The sequence below is a fragment of the Ceratosolen solmsi genome, unplaced genomic scaffold, assembly GCF_000503995.2.
Source record: "Ceratosolen solmsi marchali unplaced genomic scaffold, CerSol_1.0 scaffold6, whole genome shotgun sequence".
NCBI classification, from domain to species: domain Eukaryota; kingdom Metazoa; phylum Arthropoda; class Insecta; order Hymenoptera; family Agaonidae; genus Ceratosolen; species Ceratosolen solmsi.
Genome location: NW_011948414.1, coordinates 9,465,917 through 9,478,435, shown reverse-complemented (window position 1 = coordinate 9,478,435; position 12,519 = coordinate 9,465,917). Strand labels below are relative to the sequence as shown.

General features: G+C 25.2%; 1 protein-coding gene across 1 annotated transcript; it reads left to right on the top strand.

Annotated features, from left to right (window-relative positions):
* The first annotated feature begins 594 nt into the window (after positions 1 to 594).
* On the top strand, positions 595 to 9,553 carry LOC105368001 (uncharacterized). The gene is made up of 5 exons (XM_011506882.1): positions 595 to 737; positions 3,431 to 3,565; positions 6,343 to 6,585; positions 7,592 to 7,938; positions 9,083 to 9,553. Exons 1-5 carry the CDS (start codon positions 662 to 664, stop codon positions 9,551 to 9,553), a joined length of 1,272 nt encoding a protein of 423 aa, XP_011505184.1. The 5' UTR covers positions 595 to 661.
* The last annotated feature ends 2,966 nt before the right edge of the window (positions 9,554 to 12,519 follow it).

Sequence of the window (12,519 nt, the reverse complement as noted above, 5' to 3'; positions counted from 1 at the left end):
ATGGTATCGACATTTTCATTTAAAATAAATATCATTGAACTAATATTTTAAACATATATTTAAAATTAACCTTTTACCTCTTACCAACTTTATACAATCTGCTATTTTATTTTATGTATTTTCTAATAGTAAAAATTAATACACAATTATATAATATAAATATAAAAGTTAATATTATCTAGATTTTTACAGATTTAGTAAAAAATTTGGTTCAAACATTAAATCAGGAAACTTGGTCATTTAAACAAAAATGAATTAAATTTCTAATAAAATTTCTAAAGATATTATAATCAAGAGATTACATAATGCTAAAAGTATTTATGAATTTCTAAAACCAATTATAATAAAAATATTTTTATAACTGTTCTTCAATATTAATAACCATTTAAAATCGTACATAATTTATTAATATTATAAAATATGTCGTATTTTTTTAAAATTAGTCTTAACGTGATTTACGTTTCTATCGTTATATAATCGTTTTTGAATTATTTTAAAATAATTTTTACAATTCTTAATTTTGCTTATAAAATGAACGTTCAAAGAAATTTTCAATTTTCTGGCCATAGATATGATAAAAATGGAAAGCAAAGGGTAAATTTAACTGCTACCAATTGTGGAGCAAACAAATTCAAGATGCTGAAAAAGAGGCTGTACGACCATGCGTTGGCTGATGTTTGTCTTTGTTGTCATTCTTGCTCAACAAATCAGTTCGACTCTCGTCGAAGATATTCGAGGTTAGTCGGCCTTTTACATTAATGTTATTATTTCATTATCACTTGTTAATATCATGAAAAAGAAAATATTGTTTTACTTTACATTCGAGTTGGTTGGTTATCCTGGAGAATATATCTAAAATATGATCTATGGTATCCTATATTAGGCTACTTATTGAGACGTTTCCACATTAGTGTAAAGATTGAAATAAAAAGTACGTATTCAATGTCAATTATTTAAAATTTTCAGATAACTTTTAATTTCTAGTCGATTAATTATTATTCTATTTAAGTTGTTCAAAATAAACACTTTCATTTATATGCCTTAATTATGGATTTAATAGTCATCTACATCAATAATAGATAGTATTTTAAACAATAGGTTTTTCTTTTTAATTTTTAATTTTTAATTTTTAATTTTTAATTTTTAATTTAATTTAATGTAATTTAATATAATTTAATTTAATTTTTTTAAAAATTGATAACAATAAGTTCTACAACATGAATCTATAATCAAGTTCAATAACTTGATATTTATGAACTCTATAAATATTTTATTTTTATCATTAAAACAATTTATGAATCATAAATTTTAATATTTCTATTATAAATTTTATAGTTGCTTTTAATAGCACATGCCATGAGCGTGTAACGGATTTTAAATATATCAATTACAACTATTTAATATATCATTTATTAAATTGTAATAAACTTATTATTATTATTATTATTATTATTATTATTAGCCACGATATCAAATTATATGTTAAAAATTGTATGAAAAGAAACTCAAGTAATTTAATATAGAAATTATTATTATTATTATTATTATTATATTATTATAAATTATTATATTATTTTTCATAGATAATTCTATGAAAAAGTATTTATAAAATTTTATATTTTCCTAAAATATTTAAGTAAATCGATAAATTCTATCCTCAAAGTCATAAATTTATATAAAATAATGTAACATAATTACAATTAAGGAATTTGATGTGCTTCCTAAAGTTTTCAATGCAAGCAAATGACTTGATTTAGAAGAAGTTTTCTAAGGTTTTTAGATTTTTTTAAAGTTACATCAGCGTTAATTATTACGACATTCTCAAAATTTGCTCTTTCATCACTATGACCTCCAAGTGAACTCACACGTTCACTTTATATTTAGTGTCGAAATCCTTGCTTTTAAGTATACCAGTCTCTTATGCAATAAGTTTTACAAACTTTGTTTTATATTCGTAGGCGTTTGATTGGCCGATGAGTATCGATAAAAAAGAAGTATAACGGAGCCTAATACCTTCAAAGAGTTGGGTAGAAATATTAGATAACTTTTGTTCAATAGAAGTCGCACCTTCCTGGCAGATAGTGACATTGTTCTACAATAATACAATAACGCGCGCGTCCTCTTTTTTTGGTAAAATAGTCCACATTAAGAATAAATTAGCAACTTTCAAATATTCATACAAAGATCTTCATACTATCATAATATTTTCAATTCGCAAATTGGATGCTAATTATTGGTATTAATTAGTCTGAATTTTTCGGCATTTCTTAGTCAGTCAAGCTTTTGCGGCTCACCCTGATCCAATTTTTCATTCATTTTTTTTTTTTTTTTTTTTTTTTTTTTTTTTTTTTTTTTAATACGAAATATTTTATCAATACACATACTAATCAATACACAACTAATCACCACATAATAAAATTTAATGTAACTTATTACTATATTTACTACTATATTAACTAATGAATATTACTTATTCAAGAGTAAGAGTAATTAATGAGATTAACGGAAAATTACGTACGAAAACGTAAAATTCATACTCTGGAAAAAAAACCTTACAAGCTAAATATTGTTCTTCAGATCTCCTTAAATGAATCTTTTTTACTTTTATATAATTTATAAAAATATTCATACTTTTTAAAGTAAAATAAAATAAAGTTTAAAAAAAATATATAAAGTACGTAACTCTATAAAGCGGTCGATATTTTAATCAAATCTAGACATTCACGTGATAATATGTAATTGGATTTAATTATGTATTGTAAACTTTTTTATATATATGTTCGGGGAATAGATAATTATAAATTAAGGTAGGATAATTAATTATAACTATCTTATAGCTTTTATTTATTTTTATTAGATTGTGTACAAATATTTTAAATTCTTTACTTTTTTTCCTTTCATATTGATAGTTAATTAAACTAATATTATACTAAGATTTATTTTTTCATGTCATAACTTACTTAATTATAAGAAAAAAATATTGTAAAATAATATATATTTCTATTAAAATAATCATTAATAATTATTCGAATATTTAATTATTATAAAAGTATAGATATTTTTCACATTAATGTAGGAATAGTTTTTAAAATTATTTTTCATACTTTGAATAAATTCTCATGAACGCAATTTATAATGAAAATGTAAATAAACAGCCGAATATATATTTTTCACATTTCACAAATTTCGTATATTTTTTATTAATTATGAAATACAGTTCAATATCAACATTATGATGTAATTATAATTAAAAAAAGGAAACAAATTTTGTATAAAGTAATTATTGACAAGAAAATAAATTTTGAATATTATAAAATAAAGTTGTTCTAGAATATATTATATTTACATAAATGATAATGCATTTTTTATAAAAATAGAAAAATCATTAAAAAATCAAATTTTAAAATCCATAAATCTCACATTTTTGTAGTACGCGGACTTATACGTGATTGGGCTCCACTTGTCTGGCTTGCACCTGGTGAACGCTTCCTTCCTCTTGGAGTACCGGAATTTTTGGACAACATGCAAGCAGCTGATAATTATCTCCAAACACGCACCAGTTTACGTTAGTTCTCAAGAATTAAAATATTGTTTACAAACTTTCCAAATATTTGGAGGGGGGGGGGATTACAATATTCGCTTTTAATATATGTTAAAATTGTATATGCCAATGATTATTAAAATAGTGGGAGATTTAGTTTTTTCATTTTTTTTTTTTTTTTTTTTTTTTGGCAAATAACTTAGATGACTTATCATGATCATTATCATTATTATTATTATCATTATTATTATTATTATTATTGTCATGATCATTATCATTATTATTATTATCATTATTATTATTATTATTATTGTCATGATCATTATCATTATTATTATTATCATTATTATTACTATTATCAAGGTAATTCTATTTAGTTAATTCATTACTACCCAGAAATGCATTACATTCATTAATATTAAATTATAAAATAACGCGATTAAATAAAGTAAAATAATTGCACGAAAGATAATTGATATATATTCGAATAAAATGGAAAATGGCCTTCTTACATTACGATAGCCCGTGCATGGCTTTAAGAAAAACTATATCAATATTAACTAGTCACCAGTAATAGTTAAGAATTTATAACATTGGGCAGAAATCCAATACTTTGGAAAATTTTCTCACTACATATTCTATAAAGATTTGCTAATTAATTTCTTATTGTTTATACTTTATCATAATGAAGGTATTCAGTGATGCAGCGAAGCGCCTCTTCATTCGAAAATGGCAGCGATTACTCGGAATATAGCTTTCACTTCAAATTTCACGATCGAGCTCATCTATCAGTCGGCAAATACTCGTGGAAAAGCTCTAGCGAGCACAGACGCGGAAAGCCATAAGCCAACGAGGGTCAACATTAATTATGTCAACATTTCAATTTTGAGTGCATCGATGACAATGGGGCGGTACCACCATAACGAGCCACTTTCATCATTAGACTCGATTGCCATTGCAAATCAATGCGAACTCCTCATTTGATCGAATGGGAGGAAACACGTGTACGGAGAAGGAGGCTCGCGTGTGTGCTACTTTGATCTCGGAAAGAACACGTCGCCTACGGTGTCACGCGAGAATTTGCGAGAGAGTCTCGTGCTTGCGCTTCGTGTGCGAACGTATACGTGTATCATGCCACATTCGTCGCATTGTGTTGACCCTTTTTGATTTCGCGAAGTGAGGATGCGGAACGTGGGAGCAACGAGATGTAGGCAAGGGATACGTGATCGGTTGGTGATATTGGAAGAGAATTTTTCAACGAATGCGAAGCTTAATGATGCGGATAGCCGAGAGAATGGGAAATCTTTTGAATACTTTGTTTAACATTCGACAAATAGTTATAATACGAAAATGGCTTTTCTTATATTATTTTCTGAAATTTTATTTAATTTTTTTTTTAAAACAGTAAGTACATTTTATTAATAATACGAAACTTTTGTTATTTTCACAATGAAATTTAGTACTTATCCGATGAATTTTGGTAGCGAGGGTAATGTATAAGAATAGTAATAGTCTATCATTTGCATCTCATGTACAAATTTTTTTATCTATTCTACTTATAGCTGCATCGTATGATTAGGCTATTTATATGAGATAATTGTAATAGTGAACTTTGTTGATTTGAGGCTCTAATTCGTGCACATCGAGTACAATAATAATCTACAAGACCTTTTATAAAATATTTATCGTCGGTTAATTTATATAAAATAGTACTTGCTTCAATTGTCATTCATGTGCCTTTAATTAAAACAAAAATATTAAATAAAGGAGATTATTAAGATAAATTTAATTTATAATAATTTCATTATTATCTCATATAAATGTGTGTATATATATATATATCCAGATACTTTAATCGGTAATTATATAAATAATTAAAACATGAAAATAAAATACGGCTTTAATTATAGATATTTCAGCCGTTATAAATATGAAAAAAAAATATGCAGGTGATAAGTTTTTTATTTAAATACAATGAAAAAGTTTAATTAAATTTTTTTATTTAATTTTATTATACTCATCATTCCGTAGAAAGTGGTTTTTCGGTACATGAATTGAAAGGATGTCACGGAATTTCTATTTTCCATATGTGTTCTCACCTAATGCATTCATAAATTTGCTTATGATTTAATTATATTTCAATAATCTTTATCAGAATTTTTCAATAGTATTCGTGCAAAAGACAATTCGGCTATCCTATAATTTGGTTTTGTTTTTAAAATATGTTAAACAATTACTTACTTGGTTAAATATATTTTTGTAATTATCGCATCTTTAAAGTAATTCAGTATAACTTTACGTTATAAATGTCTATCCGCTTTTTAATTATTGGTTTCAAACTATAAAATATTATATAAATGTTATATAATGTTAATATTAATAAATTAATCTTAAAAAAAAAATTTAATACCGATTGTTACATTGTACATGTTATTTTTATTGTAAATTTATCAAATATATATCACTATTTTTTATATTCACTTATATTCACCAAAATATGCTACAGATAATTTTTTAAACATATCAATGCCAATATACGTACTGTTTCAAAGACTTTTAAAAATACAATAAAGCCAGTAATTATAATACTTACTAAACCTAATGTAATTCAATCAATGCGATTTAATTTCACTAGTGATATCATATAAATTTGAACCTAATGTTTATTTATTTAATTAAGCATGCATTTCATACAGTTGATGTATGCTAAGCTTCTAGACGTTCCTTATTCTTCAAATTATTCAATTTTTGCAATAATATCAATTAAAAGATCACACATGCAAAAATCGATGGATTTACAGAATCGCTGCTACAGAACCGGTCGTCCTTTCTACATGGCCGCAAGCCTGCCGACAACATTCCAATTTATGCCTTGTTGAAGAACTGCATTATGAACTCGGAGTCGTTGATACCGTCAGCAGGAGCGACGATGACGAAAACAACTATATCGCCTTCCAATAATCTGAAGAAGCATCAACTACCGATTCTAAATGCAATGGTCGACGATTTCGACATAAAGTCCATCGAGAGTAATAATGTGCCAGGTAAGGAATTTTTGACTCTTGAAAATTAGTTAACTTTTAATAATGAATGAACAATACAATATGATATATTCAAGTCACGGGGCTTTATTTAAACTAATTAATCCTATCAATTTTAAATAAATAAAAAAAAATAAACAAATAACTATTCTTAATATTGTCAATAACTATATATCAATATTGTTATTATTGTTAAATTGATACAATGAAGACAATTAAATGACTTCAATTCATATTTCCAATAAAATTAAAAAAAAATAAAAACACTTTACCTACTTTGTTATTGCTGGTAAATTTTTTGGTATATTTAATACGTGTGTGAGTGGTGTGTGTTATTAATATAATTCAATCGAACATTGTATAATATTTAACATAGTAAAAATCATTTTTATTAATTTTAATATCTTTTCTCTATACGATTAATATTAAATAAATAGTAACATATGTTTATATAAATTTAGTGAAATTTTTTAATTATTAAGCTTCATAAAGAATTGTTAGAAAATATTAGACTCACATATTTAATACATTTACTTCATACTACGACTACAATATACGTGGATTTTTAAAAATTTATTATTATTTTTTTTACATACTTTAGGTAAAATGTTAATTTAAAATATAAATATGTCAAATGAAATTAAACTAAATAAACTGCGAAATTACTTTTTATATGAATATTTAGTTATACATTTTAAGTGACTTAGTGAAAAAAGCAGAATTTTTAATATGCAATAAAATTCTAAAAATTTTAAATAAAAAAATCATTTATTATAAATATAAATTTAATAAAAATTTCTGTACCATTTCACATAACATATACCTATTTATTTAGACAAATTTTGCATTAAATTATCGTAAAAGCAGAAATTTAATGTTAACCGAATTGAACGGAATTAAGAAAGAATGAAATGTCAAAAGGATATTTTTAAGATTACTTTTATGTAATGTAAATAAACTTCAGGTAAATATTGCCTCGAAAAAAACGAAAAATTCGGATCTGCTGTAGGCTCAGGCGTATCAATAGAAAAATTACTGGTATCGTCATTTAAGGACCGAAGATTGTCGCGAAGCCATGGGTCACACGTTATTCCCGTCAATTCTGAAATTTCGAAATCACATATTCTACACGAGAAGATTCTCCAGAAGATAAAATTCCACACGCAGCATCCACTGCACTTCCACGTGACTTACTGGATGTTTTATCCATTTAGCGAGGGCAAGGCTGTGTGTGTACTTGATCTTGGTATTCTCGGCAGCTGGCCGATACCCAGTTTGGGTGGCACGTGCTTCGGTAGATTAAAGGAATACGGGAATCACGTTGGTGATTGGGAGCACGTTAGTCTGTATTTTAAGGTGAGTTCATGAGTGAGAAATTGAATGGTTTTAAATTTGATGCGCATTCTGAATATCAGAGACTCGATGCACAGTGTCATTATATTAATATATTCTTAATAACAATTTATATAATATATAAAAATAATATAAATAATATAGGCTATTTCAGCAATGACGTATCTATTATTTATTAACGTACGTAAAAGTTAGTTAAAATTAAATTTTCTTTTATTTATACATTTAACAGTGAAATTTATTAAATGGGTTATTTCTTATATATTGTTCGATGACGTATTTTTAAGATATCTTAGGAAAATGAATCTAAAAAATGAATATACTCTTTGCCTGAAGTATTCAATGAATATTTTCAATTATACTCCTTCATATTGAAATTTTATAAGTAGAATGTCGGTCTAGTATAGAATTTATTGAGAATATATCAAATCTTGGATCCCATTATAAAGTTCCTTTCTCTTTGATTTATCTTATATCTTAGAAATGAAAACATTTTGATACTTGACATTTAATTTTTACATATAAAATTACAAATACATAAATGTGTTACAACAATTAATTTCCCATTATTCTTTTGAAACATAGATTATTTATTAATGAGCAATAATGATTAAGCCAGTTCTTTTAAGAGCATTTTTGTTCGTTTAAAATCCCAGCATAAGCTTTATATTCGGTAGCTTTAAAATAGCGCAAATAATGATTTATAAGTCTCAAAAATAATATAAATTTTTCGTTTTTATAAGTTAATAGTTTATAAAAAAATCATTGCAATAAAACTTAATTTTAATATTTTCAAGGATGCCTCAGTAATGATATTTCAACTGTCTGACAAAAAAAACTATTACTACTGATAACTCTATTTTTTATTTCTCGTATTTTTGTTTAAAAAATACATTATATACTTAATTGAAAAATCAACCATTACCTTTAGACGTACAAATTTTATTCAAATAATAATAAAACATACTAATGTTATTATTAGTAATATTATAACTAATATTATTATTGGTATAAAGTCACGCTTATACGGCAGCTTAAGTGCATAAATGAAAATCAATTAAATCCGTAAAATAGTCTCGTCCCAATAAATAAACAAAGTGATAGAAAGAAAAAAAATTGTATTTGAGGAATTACACCAATTTTGTAGGATAAGAATTACCCGTTGGCAATGTATGTTTCGGCACATGATGCAGGCGCATTCTACCGCTACGAGCCTCGCTCCGGTACCTTCATTTTTGAGTCACAAGAGACCCGTAAGGGTATCTTTCAGAAACCTATTTTTCCAGAGCGAGTCTTTACAGCCGAAGGCTCGCATCCAATTCTTTTCAGCGCCCGAGGTTCACACGGACTGTGGACGGCACCAGGTAAACACAAGTTTGTGCGTCTTCCGAGGCTTTACGATGAGAGTGGTTTCGGGACGCCCTGGCCTACTTGGAGGAAAGTGGAACTACTCTCGATTCATGATAAGCACGTAATGCCCGAATGGATGAATTTTACGGGCAAATGGGGTAATCCCAAGAGCAACTGTCATCCCCTGACTAAATTAGGCTTTGATATCTGTGAATTCGTAGATGGACCTACAGGCATTCCCATGAAGAAAATGAATTTTAGGTGTTAACAGACTATGACATAAAATTCATAAGCTCTTTTATTCTTATTCGACACTTGTCAAATAATACTAGTATATATATATATATATATATATATATATATATATATACATATATATATGAAAAACATGAAAGCGAATTAACAGTCGGAAGTAAAATTCATCTATTGAAAATTCTGACAGGTATGAAAAGTCGAAATAATAGTTATATGGGCGTTATAAAATTTATTTATTTATTTTTTTTAGAATTAGAGCAACGTTTTAAAAAATAGAAATACATATATATTTTTTAACAATATTATATATATTATTCATGTTATTTATTATGCATCCAAATAAAAATCTATAACTACGTAGTACAAACTATTTGTATCATATTATAGAGCAAATGTGCATGGAAATTATTAACAGTATTTTAAGTAAAGATTTACAGTTTTATATTCATTTTCAATGCAATATTTATTTTTTATATAATGCGTGTAATATTAATAATGTAATATATATTGTTAATGTTAATATTTATTTTATATAAATAAGTAATTATATACATAAGAACTATATAAAAGGCACGTAGGAACAATTTAAAAAAATTTTTTTTTTATTTGTTAATATACAGTTACATAAATTATTCTATTTAATTTTATACGGAGAATAGTTTTTTACATAATTTTTTACATAAGAAAAGTTTTCATATAAAAATTTAATATTTATAAATCAATAAAAAGTTTGAAAAAGAGGTAACGTATGTAATGTAAAGTGATAACTGTGTGATAAGATTTAAAAATATTTATTTAATATATTGACTATTAAAGCGATATTAAAGAAGGTATGAAGTTTTTCAGTTGAACATATTGATCTTAATTTACTTTCACAAATGTTATTATTTTTTATTATTTATATGTGCATAAAATACAAACAGAGAAAAATATATAGTGATAACTTCAATAAAACTTCGGAACTACATTATTATAAATATTCTGTAAAGTTATATTTAATATATGTAAAGTTATAAGAATATAGTTATAAGGTAATATTTATTTTTTATAGATTTTACAATTCACATCGCATTTACCTGCCACTAAGACAACGTTTTATATAATAATACTATTTTAATAAACCGTTTCTATTTTATTTTACGTGTTCAAGTTTTTTATGAATTGATACATTGAAATTTTTTTTACGATTAAGTGCATTAATTAACAAGAAAATAGAAATATTTATTAAATAACATTATAATCTCTATATATATGTAAAATTTTAATATTGCATCAGGCTCCTAAAATTCACTATTTGTAGATGTTGTTGTTTTTGTAATTCGATAAGAAGTTAACATTATTTTACACATATTTAATCATATAAATAAAATATTTATATAAATATATATGTAGATGATCAAGTTCACAATGGAAGAAAGATGAAAGATTTTATTGTAAATTATGTTTATTTGTAAATTATTGATGTCAGCGGTATGAGTTCGTGATGTAGTTTTAGGTTCGACTTTTTACTGCAAAATAGCAATAAGATTTCGACCATGATTTTGTCGCTTATGTACAACATCCTTCAATGCTTATTTGTTTTAAAGAAACTTATATTATATTAAATAAAAGGAGTTATGCAAGCTGCTTCAGATGTGATGTTAATATCAATGGAATGATTTTTATTTTTATGTAATCTTTAATTTTAATTCTCTCGAATGCTGCATTTTATCAAATGCTATTATTTAAATATGTGTAATAAGAATTTATTTAAATATTTTATTAATAACTAAACAGACATGTAACTGAAGTTAAGAATTTTTTTTTTTAACGATAGATTATTTATATAGTTTTAAGCAATTTGAACTAAATTGTCCGAAACAAATTCCATTTTTAATTCATCTCGAATCAACATAAATTAATAATCATTTGCCATATTTAAAATATAAATTCAAGCATACTATTTTATATAATTAGTATCATTTCAATTTGCTTTCATTCAATACACTCACACATGCGGACATGCAAAAATATATTTTAATTCATTATTTATAATCAAGTTAATATTTTATTTAATTGTTATATAAAATAATTTAAATTTTCATTTATGTAATATGCACATATGTCTGTATATAAATTAAAAATTTTGTTCTATACATAATTAAATGAAATTTCTTTCAAGATTAGTGTACGTTCGCGTTCGACGTTCACGTTTTTATTATTTATGTAATATTGTGATATACATGGTATCTGTATATATATATGTGTGTATGTATGTGTATGTATGTGTGTATGTGTGCGTGCGTGCGTGCGTGCGTGCGTGTGTGTATTGTTTTATTAATCGCATTACCCGCAATTCTGAGAACCAATCAGCATAAAACACAACGGCGCATGCGATAAAACGGTGTTTGAAATTTTGCATCTATTTATTTCTTTTAACTTATAAAATACCGCTATTTTCCATGGATATTGCTTTGGGCGTCAAAATAATTGAGTAATCGATTCAAACTCGATTTATAGGTAGAAAGGAATTCAACTCAATCAGGTGTTTATAATTTATTTAGAAAGCAGGTTTTATGTAGATATTTCAGACAATCTGTATACAATTTCACATTACAATTTGTAACGAATTAAATAATTAATAATTATATATAAAACAAGTTCTTTATAGTGTATATATTATACCATTACTGAAGTAGAATCAAATATATAGGTTCTTTTTAAGAAGAGCGAAGTGAAAGGTGAACAAAATATTATAAATGAGATTGTTCAGTTACATAAAAAATATAAATATGCAAGAAAGGTATAGAAAATAATTACCCAATATAATTTTTAATCAATAATTACCTATTTATTATTTATCACATTAGCGAGGGTAAAGAAATTTAGACCTTTTGACCAATGGTTTACGTTAAATAAACAATGTGCATAATGTATGTGTCTGCGTTCGATAAAAATCCTCATAATAAAAATACTTTATGAAATTATTATTAAATATTT